This window comes from Typopeltis vanoorti, chromosome 22 (assembly GCF_054136105.1).
Source record: "Typopeltis vanoorti isolate ZY-2024b chromosome 22, IOZ_Tvanoo_1.0, whole genome shotgun sequence".
Taxonomy (NCBI): Eukaryota; Metazoa; Arthropoda; class Arachnida; order Uropygi; family Thelyphonidae; genus Typopeltis; species Typopeltis vanoorti.
The window spans coordinates 76,742,173-76,765,429 of NC_143570.1; the positions used below are offsets into that span (position 1 = coordinate 76,742,173).

The window sequence follows — 23,257 nt, forward strand, 5'->3', positions numbered from 1 at the left end:
GCCAAGAATTAAAGATCATTAAAATCGATGCAAAATGAAAATAATGTATTTATAGTTTACATCGACAAATAATTACATAAAAAAAGCTAAAAGACGTTTATTGATGTAATTATTTAATTAAATGAATAATTATAAAAATTATTAATGTAATTGTCTCGAAGCTTTGCCCCCTCTGGAAAATTTTCTACAGATGCACGCCCATGCATATGGTCAAATTGACATGAAATTTGTGGAGCGGGTCGCATATCCCACACGACAGCATACCCAACCGAAATGAACACGAGACACCATTGATATATAATTATATTCTTGAGATAACATTCATATAGATGCACTGTTTCTGCATTATGCCTTATCTATAGATACTTTTATGGACATTGTTCACTGAACTGGCAGTCATTATTAGAGGGAAAACTTCCCTCTAAACATGTATCAACATTCATATACAAACCAGCTCCAAACTCACTGATTCAACTTCTTATCATCTTCCTTCATTGTGTATAGCTTTCTTTAGGAAGAGTCATTCCTATACCATTTTCCCCAATGCATAGAACCTTCAAGCTATTCACTGTTATCGCTTCCTTCAAGGCACACTGTCTTTACTGAACATTTTAAAAACTGATAAAGGCAGTTGATGCAGAAAACAGTGCAGCATTCAAGAATTCTGATGAAAATTCAACATCCTGGATCCTTTTAAAGCCTTTAGAGATGTGCCTGGAATGAAGACATCAAAATCCAACACGAAAGAGAGTTTGGAAGAGACTCTGTCCACAGTTAAATAAGACTGAAGGTTTTCATACTTCTTTAGAAAAAGGAACCATAAATTACTATATGGTTCTACTGGGCTGGTCTTGATGTCTTTACTGAATATGTAAATAAATTGCTGAATTTACATGAAAAGTATCCCACCATTGAAAAAGAATAAGAAACTGAAGAACCAAATCCTATCCATATAATTAGGTTAAGAAGATTTAGAGAGACATTTAAAAAAATTTACTCAGTTCTGAACAGTTCAAAATGTGATGATCCAAATTTTGGATCATCACATTTTGAAATCTGAGAAAATGAAATGGATTCCCTAGTTCAGAAGTCACTGAACTTAAATTTTTATTTCAAGAAGCACTTTATTTCAGAGGCAACTGTAGTATGTTATAAAATATTCCAAAACTTTGCAATGCTTTGTAATGCCAGCAGAGATAATGAATGTATGGAGTTAATCATTTTCAAGTTCAAGAAGTGCACATAATTTTGGCCAGCTAACATCAAGGAATTATCACTCTTTATTTAAATAGACTAACTATGTAGTAATTTTTCTTATCTGAATCTTTATTTTTCATGTCGCTTTATCCTACTGTTCAAAGAGAATGCTATTGAAGTTAATCGAAGTTTGACTGAAACTAGCATGCACATGTGAAGACAGCATCAGCATAGATAAGTAACAGCTGTTTGCATTGTTTTGGAGAAGAGAATTATTATTATCTGAGACCTCCAGGAAGTCAAGGACTCATCAAGGGAGGCTATAAATCACCCAAACGAGCTATCATAATCTTCCCTTAAATTCATTCACACTAGAAGCACTCACTACCACCAAGGGCAAATTATTCCACTTACTCACTGCTCTCTGGGAGAAAAACCTAGCTCTTACCCCTTTCTTGAATCTGAATGAATGCCTGTGTTCTCTTCCAACCTTCCGTATAATGAAAAATTTCATCAGTTGATATCCTATAACATCCATTCAAAAGTTTATACGCCTCTATTATATCACCCCCTCTTACTCCTGTTAACCAGTCTGCATAATCTAAATCCCATAATCCAGATATAATCTTTGTAACGCTTCTTTGCACCCTTTCACACAGGGTGTGAAATCCTCTTTGAACATGGGAGACCAAATCTGCACACAATAATCCAGGTGTGGTCCTATCAAAGCCTTATAAAGAGGCAAAATGACTTCCTTATCTTTACATGTCAAGGTTCGATTTAACATCACAATTATCCTCTGAGTTGTATTTGCAACTTTGGCTATGTGACCTTTGAACTTTAATTTCCTATCCACTAATATGCCAAGATCTCTTGCTTCTTCAGTTTCTTGTAGCATAATCCTAATATTATATGCTGTTAGAACTCTAATCATGCCAAAATGCATAACTTTACACTTATTAAAATTAAACTGACAGCCATTTTCGTTTGTCTGAATTTCCAGTCTGTTCAAATCATTTTGTAATTGCTGAATATCAGTAGCATTCCTGATTGCCCTGCCTATCTTTACATCATCGGCAAACAATTGCACACCTGATGTTAGATCCTGCCTGATGTCATTAATGTATAGATTGAACAACAATGGCCCAAGGACTGAACCCTGAGGTACATCACTAGTCCCCTTAAATCTGGCAGATTCACACACACTGTATACTACTGTTTGATATCTGTCTGTCAACCATCCCCTGGTCAAGAGTCAAAAGTTTATATTCCAATCCCATATTCTCTAGTTTATGCAACAGCCTTTCATGTGGTATCCTAACAAATGCCTTAGAAACATGCAACATTATCACTATGTACCCATTCCGTTTATCCAACTCAGCTGTAACATTGTTATAAAATATGAGCAAATTGCTAAAACGTGACCTTCCTTTAGTAAATTCATGCTGTTTCTTGCAGAGTGCAGCATTTTTGTCTACTCATTTCTGTATGCAAGTTCTTAGCAACTTCTCTAAAATCCACCACACCAGAGATACTGTTAGGTCGGCAGTTAGACACATCAGTTTTTGCCCTACCCTTGTGCAATGGAACTATCATATATTCTTTCCATTCCTGAGTTGAGACTCAAGCTATACAAACATGTGAAAGGCATAGCCAATTCGGCTGAACATTCCATTAGCTAACGGGCTGATATTCCATCTGTCCCTATAGACAAATTCTTATCCAGGTTACGCAACAGCTCTTCAACCTCATTTTCATGAATCTTTAACTCAGGGGTCGCCGAACTTCTTTGACCATCGACCAATTCAAGAGTTTCTTGACTTTTTATCGACCCCCTCTATTTTACTATTACGTAATTTTAATATTACCTAATATGTATGTTGATGAATTTTAGAACATTAACGCTCACTTGTATGTCAATGCGCAAAAATAAGACTGGGTTCGAATACGTGCAAGTATAAGTAAATAAGCAACTGCACACATGTTACAATGTTGCTCCTGCTACGCCGGCAGGGCAGGAACCACAACATCCGTTTATTCTTCAATACGTCATTTTGGTCTACTTGATTGGCCTTCGTAACTATTTTCATGACCTTGCTCCATCTTACAGGTCCTATTCTTGTCACTGTTCGCACGATTCACTCTTAATTGCATTGTCATTCAGGATGGAGGTAATCCAAGTTAACTGAATTAAATATTACCCGTGCAATGATGTCTTATATTTTTCTATCGACCCCTGAGCCCGATATTGACCACTTCGGCGACCACTGCGTTAACTCTTCATCCAATGTAACAGTAGCACTGTGCACCATGTTACATACACCTAGTTGACATATCTTAGTAAAGTGAGTACTCATTAATGATTTCCTTTTAGAGAGAAGGATAAAAAAGCCAAACAAAATGGAATCTGAAACTTATAGATTTATCAGGAAATAAATTCTTTAAAATGGTGTAATCACAATGCAAAAATCTAGAAGAAAGCCTCTAATACTGTGACTTCTTCTTTTCTTTTTTTTTTTTTAAAAAAAAGCAGCTTAAGTTTGGAAAGAGCAAATTCCATTACTAGTAGTGTTTATTTATTTAATCCTGCATTTATTCCTGTTAAAAGATGAAACTGAAACAGAGTTAATACAAGCAAAAAGTTGTGTTTTGCTTCTAAACAGTTGTCTTCATGTTTTGTTCCTCCCCATTGAAATCTACTAAGATAGGACAATTTTTTTTTTTTTCTTTAGGAGGAACATTAACTTTGAATTAGAGTGAGATGATTCTCATTTTGAAACTGATTATGTTAAATGTATTGGGAAGTCAAGATTGTTAAATCCTAGAAACGATCTGCGAACACAGGAAGTTAAAGAGGCAGTGAAGGAAAAGAAGAAAGCATATCAAAAGTACCTGTCAAATAAGTCAGCTTGTGCTCTTAGAGAATACAGAGACAAATGTAAGAAAACTAAACACTGTGTAAAACTAGCTAAACAAAAGTCATGGGAGCACTTTGGCAAGAACATAGAAAATAAATATCAAGAAGGTGGTAAGATATTCTGGAGATTGTTGAAGAAGCTTAGAAATAGAGGAAAGAGTGCTGTAAAAGGAGTTAGAGATGATAAAGGTGACATGAAAATGGGAGAAAAAGATATCCTTGAAGTATGGAGTAATTACTTTGAAAAACTGCTAAATGAAACAAGCAGCGATGACAGCACAGTGGTAAAAAACACTGACCAGGCATGCAGTCAGGAATACATATCCATACTTCAAGTAGAAAAAGCCATCAAAGGCTTGAAAATGTGGAAAGGCAGCAGGGGTAGATGATATTCGACCAGAAATGCTGAAGTATGGTGGTATAAGAGTCTTACAGTGGCTGCACTGCATAGTTCAGAAAGCCTGGACAGAGGGACGAATTCCCAATGATTGGAGCAGAACTCTAATAGTACCCATATATAAAAAAGGGAAATAAAACTGAATGTGAGAATTACAGAAGTATTTCCCTACTGAGTGTTCCTGGGAAGATGTATGCTAGTACACTTGAAAAACGGTTGAGAAGATTGTGGAAGAACAAGCTGGAATCAGGTCAATTAGAAGCTGTCAGAATCAGATCTTCACTTTACGACAAATAGTTGAGAAATCATTGGAATATAACAAAGATCTGTATTTAAGTTTTGCAGATCTGGAAAAGGCATATGACAAGGTGCCAAGAGAGAAGCTATTCAATACGCTACAGTTATATGGTGTCAATGGGGCATTATATCAAGCAATACTTAGTCTTTATTTGAGTTGTAAGTCAGCAGTTAGAATTGAAGGAAGTACAGGAAGATGGTTTAATGTTAAATCTGGTGTGAGACAAGGATGTACGTTATCCCCTCTGTTATTCATTATCTATATGGATCACATTATGAAGGAATGTGGTATTAAACATGATATCAAAATTGGAGATGTTAATGTCAGCTCTTTGCTTTATGTGGATGATGTTATACTTTTAAATAAATCGGCTACAAGTCTGCAAGATTCCCTGACTAAATTGAATAGCTTTTGTAATAGATATGGTATGAAGGTCAGCAATAAAAAGACAAAGACAATGAAAATAGGCAGAATCATTGAAAATGTCAACTGTGTTCTGAATGGAGAACCTGTGGAACAAGTAAAACATTTCAGCTACTTAGGCACGATTTTTAGTGAAGATGGTAAATTAAATATGGAAATAGAAAACAGAATCAGCAAAGCTGGTATGATAGGAAGTCAATTGAATAAATTCATATGAAATAAGAGAGAAATTAGTTGGAACACTAAATTAGCTGTATACAAGACAGTGTTCAAACCAGTTTTAACTTTACTACATGCAATATTGAATATATACAAAGATAACGAAATAAAAATAAATGGAAAAAAAATGTCTGAAAAACAATCTATAAACCAAGGAATAAGACAGGGATGCCCTCTGTCTCCAACACATTTTAATATTTATATTAATTAAATATTAATACAGTGGAATGCCTTAAACAGTCCAGGTGTAGAAATTTCCCAGAATAACAAAATAAACATATTATTTGCAGATGATCAGGTAATAATATCAGATAAGGAAGACAATTTACAAACAGCAATATATAATTTAAACATTATAGTAGAACAGTTTCGAATGAAAATATTCATGGATAAAACTAAAACAATGACATTGTGGACGAACTCCAGTTAGAAGTAAAATAGTCTTTAATAATAAAATAATAGAACAGATAAATACTTTATCTTGGATATGAAATATCACATGAAGGAGAAAAAGACATAAAATTAAAAACTTTAACATTTTTACAGTTATACACCTGATAAACAGAATACTAAATACAAATATTGTACAAAAAGAAACATGCTTGAAAATATACAATACTCTAGCAGTGCCTACATTATTATATGGCAGCGAAATTTGGGCAATAAACAAACAAGATAAACAAAGAAAAAAAAAGTGAAATGAGATTTGCGAGAAGAACTGCAAAATACATATTATCAGATAAGAAAAGGAACAAATATATTCTAAAAGAACTAAAAATAAAATCAATAGAAGAAAAACTAAACAATTACAAACAAAACTGGATAGAAAATGTAAATTGAATGGCTAACACCTAAAATCCTAAATAAAATTAATAAAATATAAACTAGGTAGACCTCAAAAGAGGATATTAGATGGATAACGAGACTGGAACAGACCAATATGGCCTATATCTGTAATTAGTATCATGATGATAACATCTTGTCTGTAGGAAACCAGTTTTAACAACTAACTGAAGAAGAGATTTAATATTTTTATATGCAGAGACATATGGACAGACAAAATGAATATAATACGTTGCTTAAGAAGTTTGCAGAATGTCTAACAGATAACAAAGGATGCTATTCCTTCATGAAACAATGCTATCGACTGCTCAAAAAATTCTTTTCCCTTAGTGTTACACAGTGATCAGCATTCATTTTACACAAATTATGGACTCTACAACCATGTTATAAATAATTATTTTAATTTCCTGATGTTTTGACCTTCATATTAAGGTCATCATCTGGAGTATACACATATGAGACAAGCTAAATTACATTTCACACAGTATGCTGAAGAGACAATGATTTGATCAACGGTTATTTTACTGGCATGACCTCCAGTGAAAATAAAATAAAATTACAATTTATTAATGAAATAAAATAACTACATCAAAGCTATATTATATTTAAGGCAACATCAGAGAAACATTCTTTCATATAGATAGTTCTGTTACAGTAAAAATTACGTACTAATTTGACATGAGAATTGTTATATTAGATTTAAGATGCTGGACTACCCATGGTTCTATTTATAATTAACTCTTAGGGAGCAAGGTTAAGTGGGTAGAATATGTGCCTTCCATATTCTTGGGATTTTTAGACCATCATTATTGTTAAGATTAGGGTGGTTGATAAGAATCTCACAAGCCTCCATAAATTTACGTTCATACCATGTTTTGGTGTAACGTAAACAACGGGCGCTCTTCCGGTCAGGTCTATGTAAAGTGTTCAGGGCATGATTAGAAAGGCCAGCTTCACCATAGTTATTGTATTTAATGTGTTATTTATGTTCCTTTTTTTTCTGATAGGAATTCAACATCCAGTTTTCCCTATATATGGTAGATTACAGGTGCAATAAATACGGTATACTCGACGGTGGGCCAGTGGAGGGACTGGATCCTTGGATGAGTTGAAGCCAACCTTAAAGCCACCCTTGAACCCAGGAGGTTCAAGGGTGGCTTTAAGGTTGTATTTCTGTTTATTTTCTCTGATATCCCTTTAATGTACGGAATGGTTACACTTTTATTGTAGTCTAGTTTATTTTTGTTTTTAAGTGAAGTCTCGTACAGAATTCTGTTGATAGTATTTTGGTTGTAGTCATTTTTCATGAGGGTATTGCTGATAACTTTTAATTCATCTTGAACGGCTTGTTCATTGGAAACAAATCTTCAAAGCCCTGTTTTTTAGTGTATTAATGAACCCTAGTTTTGTGTTGGGTGGTGAAAGGAGTTTATGTATATATATATATATATATATGCCAGTAAGAGCAGAGCTAATAATAATGGCAAATACCTGTTGGATTTCTGCTCAAGACATGGACTGGTTATTATAACACCATGTTCCAACATAAAAATGTGCACAAATTCACATGTAGAGAAGAGGCAAGGAATAAGCAAAGTCTCATTCTCATTCGTGGTGCACCATGTCAGGTATCTACCTGGACTGAACAAATGAGGATGGGCTGGCAATTTGGGATTTAGTCGACCAAATTATATTCTTATTAGCTTAAGCCAAAATATAAAATGATGGTACAATATGACAGAATTTCATGCTGGCAGGGGCATCGCCCAGTTAAACAAGGACCCCCGTTGTTTTCACCAGGGTAAATAGTGAAAAGTCAGCTACTGGAACAAATCTTAAAACACACCCCCAACTCAACATCACCAGAGTTCAAGATCGTACTATTAACATAAGAAGCCTGAATGGCAAAGGAATGGAGTAGGCTGAGAAACTGGATAAGTAGCAGATCGACATAATAGGGGTGACTGAAACAAAACAGGCAAAAACTGGTGAGATCTTTCTGAACAATAAATACAAAATGTTATATTCAGGCAATGACAATCAGGAAAAAGAAGGAGTAGCCATAGTATTCAAAACTAAATACGAGGCTAATCTTCTTGAATGGCAGGCAGGCTCAAGTAGAGTGATGTGAGCAAATATCAGAATGTGGAACTGGACAATGAAACTTATTTGTGCCTATGATCTTACAGAAGGGTCTTCTACCTTAGTAAGGTAGAAGAGGAAGAATTTTTTGAGGCTTTAGAGAAAGCAATTGACACAATGAAAAAGGAAAAGTTGGTCCTTGTTGGGGATCTCAATAGCAGAGTAGGAAATGATTGTCAAACATACAAAAATACTTGAGGAAAATTTGGAGAAAAGAACAAAGCTAACAATAAGGTAAATACCTGTTGGATTTCTGCTCTCAAGACATGGACTAGTTATTACTAACATCATGTTCCAACATAAAAATGTGCATGAATTCACACGAAGAGAAGAGGCAAGGAATAAGAAAAGTCTTATCGACTATGTTATTGTTGATAGTGATGTTTTCCCACTGGTGCAGGATGCCAGACTGTACAGAGGATTTGAAATTGGAAGTGATCCCTATTTAGTCTTGAGCAGGATAAACTGCATTTCATTCTGAAAAGAAGAACACACAAGAATGTTTTAAAGCGAATAAATGTTGAGCAGCTCTCAGATATGAACTGCAGAATAAAATACACAAACATTATTCAAGAAAAAATGAAAAAGTTTGAGAACAGGAACCAAACCTTACAGATTCTGTGGCAAGCCCTAAAGAAAACACTGACTGATTCAGCCAGAGAAGCATGGGGTGAGGTTGTCTGCAAGGAGAGAAAAATCAGAATTCAATGGTGAACACAGGAAGTTAAAGAAACAGTGAAGTAAAGAAAGCATATCAAGAGCCCAAGTCGCCTTGTGCTCTTAGAGAAAACAGAGACAAATGTAAGAATGCTAAACACTGTGTAAAACTAGCTAAACAAAAAGTCATGGGAAGACTTTGGTAAGAACATAGAAAATAAATATCAAGACGGTGGCATGATATCCTGAAGGTTGTTGAAGCAGCTCAGAAATGGAGGAAAGAGTGCTGTAAAAGGAATTAGAGATGATAAAACTGACATGAAAACTGGAGAAAAAGATATCCTTGAAGTATGGAGTAATTACTTCGAAAAATTGCTAAATGAAACAAACAATGATAACACAGTGGTAAAAAAAATACTCAACAGGCATGCAGTCAGGAATACATATCCATATTTGAAGTAGAAAAAGCCATCAAAGGCTTGAAATGTGGAAAGGCAGCAGGAGTAGATATTTGACCAGAAATGCTCAAGTATGGAGGTATAAAAGTCTTACAGTGGCTGCACTGCATAGTTCAGAAGGATGAATTCCGGATGATTCGAGCAGAGCTCTCATAGTACGCATATATTGTTGTGCCACCTTTTCTTAATAACTTTGATATCTATGCTCTTTACATTTATTCGCCCCTTGGCGTCATGTGGTACTATCTAAGTACAAAAGGAATGGTCCTGAGGTAGAGCCAAAATCCAAATGTAACAAAGCTTCTGAGGTTCTTCTTTTCATAAAATCCTAAGATATTTATTTGTTTTCGCTGCACCACTTAGGACAATTCAAGAAGCGAACACCCAGCTATACCTCAGTGACTAACAACGATGCAATCGTGATCGTAGATAGGCTACTCAAGTCTCCCGCTTAGGTTTGCATATTTAGCAAGTGGTGCATCGGATAATACTAACAAACAACTGAATCAGAATAAGCAAAAGATTTATTTAACATTCCAACATATATACAGTTCATGGAAGTCTGGGAAAGATCATTTCTAAACTACAAATTTATGTGCTATCATAGTTATCAAATACAAACAGTAAATTCTCATAACTCACATAGGATTAACAACAGAGCTGTTCTATATCACTTCACACATAAGATCCTCATAACCCTCTTAATTAAACCTAGTAAACATACATTATCACCTTGTATTCACACGTCCTAAGGTTATCACTCTTTAAGTTACACATGTCTACTTTCACAACTTATAATTTGCTACAGTCCTTAGATCTTGATCACATATCATTCATTTACACTATTTAACAATAAAATTTCACAATATCATATTATAGTTATTTCCTGTGGTTGTTAGTATTATCCGATTCTTTTATATCTCCCTCCCCACTGACTCATCGATAGTGCTCAATGCGATATCTCTCGGTAGAGGATTTCTTCTTTTCTGACTACTATCATGTGCTGTGTGAACACGATACGCTTGCAGCAACTTCCTTTAATCCTGTGCTCCTGGCCTTGGATTACGCTACAATTATTGTTAAAAATTGTGAGTCATTCATCTAAGCTTTGTCTATCTAATTCCTAGGAATGGTATACTGCTTTAATCATACTTTAATGTTATTTTTCTCTAGAATTTTACTGCCAATATTTAACTAGCTTGAGTAATCTTTCTACATAATGGAATAACACTTCTTTATTATGCATTTTCACAATTATTATCCTTTTGTTTAATATATACAATTTTGTTCACATATATGTAGTTTACACTCTTAAATGCAAGCAAATTTTCTATTATAGGTTCTTTACTTGTTAAATTATGAAAGAATAAATTCTCTTAGGAATTTTATCAATCACAATTTAACAATATAAATTCTCTGTAATTCTCTACTGAGAACACTCAGTTGAGAATTACAGAGATATTTCTCTACTGAGTGTTCCTGGTAAGATTTACGCAAATATACACTAGTGGCCAAAATTGTGGAAACCTTTTGGAAAAAGTGTATTTTTGAGGTTTATGAAGTGGTGTTATGAAGGCTCATAACACCACTTTTTTTTTTTGTGTAATATCATAAAATTATATATCAATGGAAAGAATTTAATCAAGAATGTAATGGAACAAAGTTTGTCCAATTATCTGTATTCTATGAAAAGTTATAGCCAAGTAATCAGAAAAAAGAAGCACAACTTGCTTCATTTGAATGTAGCCAATGAGCATGAGTGTTTAGAGAGCCAATCAGGTGTCATCTTGTTTTGGCAATGAGCCAATAAGGTCACAGTAGGATTCAGCTATTGATGTCATGTATTGGAGCTGAGTGGAGGACATTTATCAGTGTGTTATGTGATTGCTATCAAGTTGGTTGGTTTTTTTTGGGTTCTTTCATTTAGTCAGCTTGTAAAAAGTAATAAAATTAAAGAAATGGCGCAAAGAGTTGACTGTCACCCAGAAAGCGATGTAAAATAGTACTATTAAGTGAACAAGGCTACAGTTATGAAGAAATTAGAAGAAAAATTGGTGGAAACTTAACCAAAGGTGGCATTTCTAAATTTTTGAAGAGGTATAAGGAGACTCAGTCACTACAAAACCAGACCGGAAAAGATGCACAACAGCAAGTGATGATAGAAAAATTGAGAGAGACTGTGCCTACGTGACAGAAGAAAATAATCTGGGTGTATACAAGATGAAAGGTACAATACAATGTGAAGTTGAGGGCAAGGACTGTTCAGCACAGACTGCAGGAATTTGGTCTAAATGCCAGAATTCCACGAAAAAAGCCATTTTTATCTCTCAAACAAAGGTTGAAAAGATTAAACTGGGCTAAAACTCATGTTAGTTGAACAGCAGAACAATGGGATAGTGTTATTTGGAGTGATGAGACCAAAATCTCCCTGTTTGGCAGTGATAGCATAAAATATGTAAGGAGAAGAATCGAAGAAGATTTGCATCCTGATTGCATTACACCTACTGTGAAACACCCACTTAGTGTTATGATCTGGGGTTGTATGACATCAAAAGGTGTGGGCAGAATTTGGGTGATTAATAGGAATATAAATACCCAAAAATACATAAATTAAATACTTGAGCCCAAACTGAAGCCTTCTGCATGTGATCTTTACCAAGATAATGAAGCATTTATATTTCAACAGGATTCAGCTCCATGTCATGCTGCTGTGTGCAAAAAATGGCTTCAAGATAATCATATTCCACTGCTGGAATGGCCTGGGAATAGCCCAGAACTTAACCCAATCAAAAGCTGCAGAACTAAAAAACTTGGTTCATTCCATGGGAAGGCGTTGTAAGGCCGTAACTAACGCTAAAGGTTACCCAACTAAGTATTAACTCACATCGTGAGAATTTTTGTATTTCTCATTTTTACTATTATACGTATTTCACTTTTCTTCTTTATAACTACTGTTCTAATAAAAAATCCTTTATAAAAGTTATTGCATTACATTCTTGATTATATTATCTTTCCATTGATATATAATTTTATGGTATTATCCAAAAAAAAGTGGTGTTATGAGCATCAAACCTCAGAAATACAAAACCTTTTTTCCAAAAGGTTTCCACAATTTTGGCCACTAATGTACTTGAGAAACAGCTGAGAAGGATTGTGGAAGAAAAGCTTGGTGACACACAAGCTGGGTTCAGGCCAAATAGAGACTGTCAGGATCACACCTTCACTTTACGACAAATAGTTGAAAATCATGAGAATATGACAAAGATCTGTATTTAAGTTTTGTAGATCTGGAAAAGGCATATGAGAAGGTGCCAAGAGTTTATGGAAGTTTTTTCACTTGGCTATGCTTTGCACATGAAGTACTTTCAGAACTGGGGCAACTCGTGGTAAAGGTGGTATAAGTTCTTATCACTTGCCTTAGTATCTCCCATAATGCAAAGCACATCTCCTTGTGAACATGTATAATGCTATGCATTAAGGGAGGGGAAGGGTCGAAACCCAGACCGATTTCAACCGTTATTGAGGTCTCATCAGTGGGAGCCAGACCCAGTGGTGATGATACTAAGGTGGAAGTAATGGAGAAGTCATATTTACCTATAAGAGTTGACAAAGGTGTCATACCCTATCATTAAAATTCTATGGATTAGGGATAAGTTTATGTAAATTTTTTTGCTTGGCTATGCTACTAATTATATATTGGGAAAAAAAAAAAAAAACTAACACTAACGAAAGCAAACTGCCATTTTGCTTTTGTTAGTGCCTGCGTGCACATACCATATTTGTAAGTTCCTGAAGATGGCAACGTGACATTGCTGAAAAATTGAAGGTATTTATTAAAGTTTCCTTTAATTAATATCTGTTTAATGCACTGTAATTTCTTTCAGTTAATTACCAGTTATGTATGATCAACGTATAAGCCTTACTATATGAATATTAATGCTTATTTTGTTGACTTTCAGAAAACATTCAAAAACATAGATCAGAAAACTGCATGGGCTGTACTCAAATCTTAAGGAACGGACAGGAACCTGATATATTCATTACAACATTATCATATTAATGACAATGCAGAGGCTGCTTTGAGGAACCGTAGAAAAACAGAAAGATGGTTCCACAAAATCAAGAGGCATGGCACAAGACCAAATATCAAGAATCATCTTATGATACTTCTGGAAAGAATGATAGATATTATAAAGGAAAATATTAGGGGAATTTCAGTTCAAGGTATGAGAATCAATAATTTCAGATGTGCAGATGATATAGTTATTACCAAAGAAGATAAAGAACTCAGATTATAAAACCAAAAATAAACTTATGTAACACATTAAAAAGTAAAGCAATCAGCTTTAAGATAAGCAAAGCACACATCCTTTTCGACATGAACACTGCTATGGTATTATGGGATACTGGAACAAATGATGCGAAGTCAACAGAATCTATATACAAGTAGCCTAGCCATGAAGATGCCTCACATACAAACTTTGTTTGCTTATACTTAGATAAAGAATTAAAGAAGAATATCATTTCTTAGTAAGTATAATTTACTTTGTAATCAAGTGAGAAAACTTAATCCAAAAGGTATGTTTTCTTCAAACATCTGAACAGCATGGAATATAGATCATAGAATCTCCATTCCATGTGACATTGAAACCTATTTGTAAATGTTATTTCATGCTGATTGGCAAAGGAATATTCAGTTGTTTCATGATGCAAGATTTAAACAGATGTTTAGAATGAGCAAATGAGTATGGTTACATTTTAATGATTAAAAAGTGCAAGTTAGCTATTGAATGCAATGCAGATAATGCAGCGTAGAAGTGTATAAGGTTGTATGGTGCCTGAAAAACTGTTAAGCAGATGGAGGAAGGGGGGGGGGTGATCATCAGAAACTGAATTAAATGCATCCTGTAATAGCTGCAAAGCATATACAACACTGATGATATGATAAAGAGGACATATAGTGGCAAGTGGAGATATGATGGCAATTGTGCTGATAATAAAAGTTGTTAAGAACCTATCTAAACAACAGTGTGCAAATTTTGGAACTTGGTTTCTACTGTGATGAGGAAACAACTTGTCAGAACAAACAACAATTGTTTGTGCACAAAAAAAAAAAAAAAAAAAAAAAAAATTGAAATGCAATGCAATAAGAAAAACATAACAAATGATCATTTGGTGTTTGCGGGTTTGGTGAGGGAATATCATTACAAAGTTAATATGAATGTAAAATTGTGATAGGAGTTCTATAAACACCAATTACTAAAAAAAAAAAAAAAATAACAGAACATAACTAACTTTAATTATTTTAAAAAATACAAATTTTACCTAATGCATCTCGTTCTTTATAATCCTTCATAAGGTTCTGGGCTATTTCAGTGGATGTTTCAGCTGATACATCCACAGTATGGCACAGTGATTTCAGAATAGCAACATACTGATTTTGCAAATTAGAAACAACTGTATTAGGCTTTTTTAAAAGCAAAAATGAAAAGACCACAGCCAAAGGATTTGGCCTACCTAAAATTAAAAAAAATAATAATAATAAATAAATACAGCAATAAAAAGAACATTAGGATTTTTTTAATCTACAGCAGTAGTATTGTTTGGAATGATTTATTAAATTTCTAGGTGAGCAATATAATCAACTCATAACACATTTTTAAGATATTTCAGATTCATTATATATTTACTTAAAACAAAATTCTCATTCATCTTATGTGAAATCATGTCTAATGTTATTCTATGAAGATTCAAAGCACATTTTAAACCATATATATAGATAACATCTATTATTTATATGAATGTTTCATTTGTCAGGAACAGTTGGTTTGTATAATAGGGACATATAATTCTGAAAATCAACAAGCAGTAGGATTTCTGCCCACAGTTAATATACTTAGTGTGCTATCTGGCTGTAATGCTGAAAAAATAATAACATGATTATCGACATAGGCATGCTGAAGATATGTCTGCTGATATACTTCAAAGATGATCCTGATGTTACACTTCTGAACAAGATGGAATACCCTCCCATTATTATGAAGTGACTAACAGATCATTCTTAGCGAAATCATCAGGGGGATGAAGCTGCATAATCTTGATTTTGATGAAAGCAATTTTTTTTGTCAGCCTATCCTTTCAGATGGAAGAAAAAAAATTAAAGATTATTCCTGGCATCCTATTAATTATGGCAACCATTTTATTTGCTAGATTTTTTACTGCCATTTTATTGATTGAGATGTGCACTTTTATTTTTTATTTGCATTTTTAGATAGATTAATTTTTTTCAAGATAATGGTCACCTGCTCTAGGTGTGCTTAATGCTTTTTTCTCTATTTTCTGCCCACTGTAGGACATAGATTGAATCCATCAGTCCATTTTTTTTTTCTAATTTTGGGAGGGGGTATGTATACATGTAGTGGAATATGTAAGCCCCAAATCACTTTGACTGAAGCATTTCTATTGTGAAAAAAATTAAAAGTAGCTGATTTTGAAGCCCCCCCCATATAGTTATTTGAGAGGAACAAATAAAAATTTGAAATTTTCAAGTAAAATACTTTCAACAGGTGGCTAGGAATCTATTTTAAAAGTTGAAAGGATTTTAAAAGCTGGTGAAATTTTGAAATTATATTGAAAGCTGGTCCCATTCTGTTATTTTCATCCCTGAACATATAGAGCCTTTTGAAAAATGAAGAAAATGGCAATTTTCAATTTTCTGTTCATCTGTCAACATACTTAGTAGATCCACTTATCAAAACATAACTTTTTTAGGATCTCCTGAACAGTGTGAAGTAAGTAAATTACATGTTGAGAGTTTTTACATCACCAGAATTAATCAAAAGTAGAATAAAACATTAAGAATAATGCATTTTTTTTTTTACTTTTATATCAGTAACTTGGCTATGTGGCATCGCTAGGGTTTCCAAAGCACAGGTGCACTGTGCTGAAGTGTTTATAGAATGTTGATCTATTTTTGCCAGTTTTTACCTAGCTACATAAATGAAAATAACTGGTACTCACCACTTAAATGTCATTTATTTTTTCAAAGAATATATATCATTTTGTTAATTTTAATAGTTATTATCATAAACACATCAGACATAATTATTCAATTGTGGTGAAATAATCATTGATGTTCAAGTGACTGCTACAACTTCAAAGTATAATGATGGCAGGCAGCAAGATTTTTCTCAACCAATGGGACCTAATTGTGATGCATTCTTGTTGTGTCAGTTTTCTCTGCTTTTAAAGAAAAAAATTTTAAGCAGCTTGCCATTATCTTCAATGTCTTTACCAGATACAAAAAAAGAATTTCATACTAGAATGAAATAAAATGCTGGAATAAAAGTTTAACATTGTTTGCAGTGACAATATGTGATTTTCAAAATAGTCATAAGTCTTGCCACGTGATGTAGCATAAAGTACCACTTTGAGAATAAACTAAAATCATCTTGTATTTAGTCACATTAATGAGTTCTTTCTGTTCTTATACTGAGTAAATGAGTCATCACTACAATAATAATTTTTTAAACTTGTCTTGACAGGTAGATGCACTAAATATGCAACAAAAAAATTTTTCTCATAAATAACAGTGGAAACAATTTTGTTTTATTTCCACCTATCATGAGCATCTCTCATAAAAGTTTCGAATTTTCTGGTCTCCTATATATATATATATATATATATATATATATATATATATATATATATATATATATATATATATATATATATATATACAGGGTGTTCGGGATAAATTTGACAGTTTCGTAAGGAAAAAGAAAATCTTCTTTGTATCTATTAAATTTAATGAATTGACAAAAAAAAAAACATTACAGGCAGAGTTAATTACAATACTATCAACAAGATTTACTCAAAATAACCACCATTAGCATCGATCACAGCTTCAATTCTGCTTCGGAACCTCGAACAAGCTGATGCTACAGTCTCCCTGGGAAGGGCCGCAAAAACTGTTTTAATTTTATCCATTAACTGGGCTTTTGTATTACTGGAAGTGCGATTGGTGTCTTTTTCAACTGCGCCCCATACAAAATAATCCATGGGGTTAAGGTCTGGGGAGTTTGGAGGCCAAACATTTGGACTGGTGAAGTCGTAGAAATTTTCAGACAACCATTTTTGACTTTTCCCAGAGGTGTGGCAAGGGGCCGAATCCTGCTGCCATACATACGGCCTACCATTGCCTACCCTTGTTATCCAGGGCTTGACTACAGTTAGCAACTCCACGAACAAAGCCCGAATTCCAATGCCAGGGTTCTTCAACACCTGTTCCTGCAGATTTGCGAGGAATTCTGCTGTACGAACGCAATCAGATCGTCTGCTAGGGATCTTTCTTCTTGCTACATCCTCGTAGTCACCATTGCAAGTCTCTAGTTCATGCCTGATTGTTTTTACTGTATTCAGGGAGCATTGGGCAGCAGTCGTAATATCCTTATTTTGATGGCGGGCACGAATCATCATGATACAAGTTATTCTCTTCCATGATTCAGGTGGGTTCCAGCTATCCATCCTTTCTGACATCTTGTATGTGAATGAAGAAGGGTCCAAACTTTTAAATGAAGAGAAGTGTGTGTTAATACATGTAACTTACGGAAAAATATAATTAATTATAAATATGTCAAATTTATCCCGAACACCCTGTATATATATATATATATATATTTTTTATTTCATTTTATTTTGTGGAGATTTGGGGGGTAGGGGCCTTCAAAATCAGCTTTTTTTTTTTTTTTTTTCTGCAAACTTTTAGAGAATTTCTCCCTTTCTCCAGAAGAAATATTTTAATCAAGGAGATTTTAGGCATAAATATTCCACGTGCATACATAAAACACAACAAATCGAACTTGTAGATTCAACCTAGGGTCTGCAGGGTACAAAATGCAGAAAAAGAGAACTCGCAACATTTAAAGCAAGTGGCTGTCATCTTGAATCAAATCAATTTGTCTAAAAATGTAAATAATGTGAGCCTTTGAAAACACTAAAAAGAAAAAGATATAATTTGAAGTTATCAGATAATCAGATAATGTACATCAAGATTCAGCTAGATATGATACTGCTCACCAGACCGCATATAAAATTTCGAAGTTTGGTTAGACGGTCATATTTCATCCATTATATAGTTTGGGCTTAGATCCAACACTTTTATTTATTTGGTCTCCTAAATTAGCTGGCATGTGAAAATCATTTTAATGTCATATATGAAAGACTAATATCATATACCAATGAATTCAGTCTGCTACAAAGAAATTTTTTGCAAGTAATTTTAAAATAGCATTGCTATGCAGCTTATAATAAAAAAAATTCTCAGGTATTCGTATTAGTTAAACAAATTATTAAAAATCAGATTAAAAATCAGATAAAAAAACAGATTATTTAAAAAAACCTGGAGGAGGATATTCAGAAGAGAAATCAAAGGATAGTCAAGACTCACTGGAAACAGAGAAAGAAGCAAGTATCAAAGGCTGGTCAGGACATATGGCAGAAATTATGTCATTAACTATGATTTAATGAGTTAAACATTTCTTTAATCTAATGAGTTTAGAAAGGTACTGTGGTTTAAATTAACAACTGAAGATACTAAATAACATATTATAGGAATAAATGAAACTTGGTTTAATGAGGAGGTTCTCGACGAAGAATTACATGAGGAGAATTATGTCAAGAGAAACAAGTTGAAAAAAAGGGAAGGAGAGAATTATTACTCATAACAAAGGATGAAACTGTGACTCATTGAATACATGTAGCAGGGGGATGAATTTGAAACAGGGTGGTGTGTGTGTATGTGATAAATATCCAGACTAAAATTATGATGAAGAGTATTATTGCAGTGAAGGAATCACCAATAATACCAATGATGGTATTATGGACCAGTTATTCTATGAGTTAGAAGGATAAATTCCATATCTAATACTGATTGGGTTAATGAAATAGCAGTGAACAGAATAAGTAGCACTCTTGTAGAGTTAATTTAAAATAGCTTTTTAAAGCAGTATGTACTAGAGCAGTGGTTCCCAACCTTTTTCCACTTGTGTGAAAACCCATTTCTATAAATTGTACCCCTTGTTTTTAAAATAGCTGTTTTTAAATACTGACACTTTTGTTCCGTGCCTATCTTAATGTGAAATAGTGGAAATGAGGCAATGAGTTGGGAAAAGAAAATTACAAAGCTAAAAATACAAACAACAGATTTAATTTTACAATATTTGTAAGTTCTAGAAACGTCACAAATGGAAGTCAGTGAAGGTTCGTTATTGCAAAGGTCATTTCTCAGTAACATGTGATTGTTCTGAAAAGGAGGATGGGTGACAAAAGTGATGCACGAACTGTGCATAATGATTGGTAGAAGAGTGGTTTGGAGGAGGGATTCAAAGCCCTGAACAATCATAATTCGCTAATGTGAGCTAGTTTTGAAGTATTCTCCATTAGCAGTGATTCAAACTTAACATTTATTGTTCCATAACTAATGTTTTGCATTTTGTTTACTTTACTTGTTTTTCCACCATTACTGATTATTTTTCGTGTACCCCCGAACGGCCCAGCATGTACCCCCAGGGGTATGCGCACCACTGGTTGGGAACCGATGTACTAGAGAATCCACTAGAGGTAGCCAAGTCTTAGACTTGGTAATAATGTCTGAGGAATGAAGAATTTATTATAGTAATTATCTGGATTACTGGAGATTATAACCATAGCATGAGAATTACAATTAAGGGGAGAAGCTAAGTTAAGCAGCAAGAGGGGGATTTTAAGAAAACTCATTTTTAGGCTATGGTTAGACAATTATAATGCAGTAATGGGAAACTTTTAAAAATATTTTTCATAATCAGATGTTCTAAATTTATCTCGAGAAGTAAGTTTAAAAACAAAACTGGAGCCAGCTGGATGAATAACCACGTTCTTAAGGAAATTTAGCCAAAAGAAAAGAAAAAAAAAACTTTGGAAAGAATATCAAGAAAATCAGCTGAAATGTACAACTGCAAAAAGAAGCAAGGATGAAGTGAAAGAGAAAGTAAAAATCATTAGCCTGTTAACCAACATATGGTATTACTAGATTAAGAAGGAGCACTATGATGGCAAATAATTTGATGCACAGGCTGTGTAGAAGGAATTATAAGTTCTTGGTTGTGTGGAGTAAATTTGAGAGAAGAATGGATTCATATAAAAAAGGAAGGTGGCAGTTGAATGAATTTGGTATCAAGAGTCTGAAGAAATTATTTTCTGGCATAAGATCTAATATGGATTCAGGGAGACTATATCATAGGAGAAATGGCAAGACTCCAGGCATAAGAGGAACTGAGATATACAACCGTGTTAATGATATGAATGTGCTTAATCATGGAGGTGATTATTATGAAAAGACGAGTGTGTGCTTGTCTGATTTAGACTTAACTAGTACGTGCAAATATGTCTGCATGAAAGAGACATTAGCAAATAAGATGATGATGATAATGAAATATATCACAAAATCAAAATGTGCTAAGCAAGTAATTATAATAGGTGACACTTTAATCATCCAAACACTGATTTAGTAGCAGAGAAACATCAAGAAAAATAAAGCCACATTCAATGAGCTGTTGCAAAACTTCTTCAAGCAGCATGTAACCAGAAGGAATTTGAGGTCAAAGAGTGTTAAACCTGATTACAGTGTCAGAAAGGAAGAGTAGGGATCGAGTTAAAGAGGTGACTGTTCTGCCTCTACTTGGGGGTAATGATCATTCTACATCCTCTGTCCAAAAAGAAACCAAACTTTTAATAGAAAATAAAACACAGGCCAATTATTATTATTCATATCATTTATTTCAATCAATATACTCTCCCTCAGCTTCGATTCAGTGTTTGGCACAGTCAATTAATTCGTTAAATGAGTTTTTTATATCAGTTTTTGGGATACTCTTGAGGGTCGTGGTTACTGCCACTTGAACCTTTTCAATGATGTCATACTGCTTTCCTTTCATTGGCAAATAAGTCGGGGGAAGAGAAAGAAATCACAGGGTGTTAAATTAAGTGAATACGGCGAGTGATCCAACACACAAACTTGGTTTTTGCTCAAAAACTGTCTCACAATGTTCGAACAATGAGATGGTGCATTATCGTGCAAAAGTGACCAGCTACCTACATCCTGATATTCATGCCGTACGCGACAAATTCTCGCTATCAATCACTTCAGAACTTCAAGATAAAACTCACCATTGACCGTTTGGCAAGGCAGAAAGAATTCTTTGTGGATAATGCTGTTGGAATTGTAGAAACAAATCAGCATTGTCTTTACTTCTGACTTCTCCAAGTGACTTTTTTTCGGATGCCCCTCTTCTGGTGGCCTCCACTCAGCACCCTGGCACTTTGTTTCGGGTTCATACTCAAAAGACCATGTTTTGTCACCAGTAACGATCATTGAAAGCAAGTTTGAGTCCTTACTAGCAGTTTTAATGAGGTCCTTGCAGTGTTCAATTTGATACATTTTTTGGTCGTCAGTCAACTTGTGGGGAACAAATCGCAAATTGAATTTAAGAAGGCTCAAACTCCGGGTCAAAATGTTGTGTACAGTTGATTTTGGAATCCCCAATTCATCTTCGATCAATCTCATGGACGATTTCGGGTTTTCTTTGATGAAATCACGCATTTTTTGGATGTTAACTTTGCTCAGCCTAGTTTTCGGACGGCAAAAACTAGGCTGAGCTTTTCGTCATCCTCAAGCATCTCATGACCACTTTGAAATCGCTTAAACCACTCGTAAACTTGAGTACAGGATAAGTATTCATCACCGTATACTTTTTAAAGCATTTGATGCATTTCGGCAAAACTTTTATCGAGTTTAACACAAAAGTCAATCGCAGTTCTCTGTTTGAAACTCATTTTCCAACCGTTCGTAAAAACACAGTCACTCTTGGCACTATAACTCAGCTTCTAATGAAACAAATGTCATAAACAGTTGACACAACACTAATGAAGCTTGCCGCTTTCAACAACAAAAAGATACAACAGGTGGCACAACTAGCTTCTTCTATTTTCGAAAAGTTCGGTTTCTTTTTGGACAGAGGGTGTATCATATCATAATTCCACCAATATCATATTATATTGGTGGAATTATGCTAGAAGAAACTGATCAGGTTAGGGGAAACTGTAAATACAACTCAGAGGAAAATTGAAATACTAAAACAAAGAATAATGAATAAGGATAATGAAGTCATTTTGCCTCTGTACAAGACCTTGATACAAACTCATTTGGATTAATACGCAGAGATCTGGTTTCTTGGTTTCTGAAGTGATGCAAATACAGTGGAGAGGGTGCAAAGGCAAGTGCTAAAAATGATATCAGGATGTGGAATGTAGATTATGAGGATGTATTGGAAATTTGTGGACAGAAGATTCTAGCAAACATAAGAAAGAGGGATGTTATGACAAAGACCTTTACACTTCTAAAAGGGTCATATATATAGTATATGAGTAAATGGATTTTTCATTAACTTTTTTCATTTTTCATTCTATGGAGGGTGGGGAATCCACAAAAGGGCAACCATGGAAGTTGAGAATGAATGCAATCAAGATGAGGGTGAAAGCTAAATTTTTCTCTCACAGTGAGAAAAATTTAGCTTTCACCCTCATCTTGATTGCATTCACTCTCAATGCTTAATAAATAATAATTATTTTATCATCATTACTATTAATATATGACCTCCATGAAGTCAAAG

At 34.1% G+C, this 23,257-nt stretch overlaps 1 protein-coding gene across 3 annotated transcripts in view; it reads right to left on the reverse strand.

Moving 5' to 3' along the window:
• The window catches only part of LOC150094493 (uncharacterized), a 258,879-nt gene that overhangs the window by 61,001 nt on the left and 174,621 nt on the right, over positions 1-23,257 (reverse strand). For all 3 annotated transcript variants that reach the window (XM_090411985.1, XM_090411987.1, XM_090411986.1), the window contains one exon: positions 14,877-15,068. In XM_090411985.1, coding sequence (XP_090268111.1) covers positions 14,877-15,068 — 192 coding nt within the window. The remainder of the gene's footprint in view (positions 1-14,876; positions 15,069-23,257) is intronic.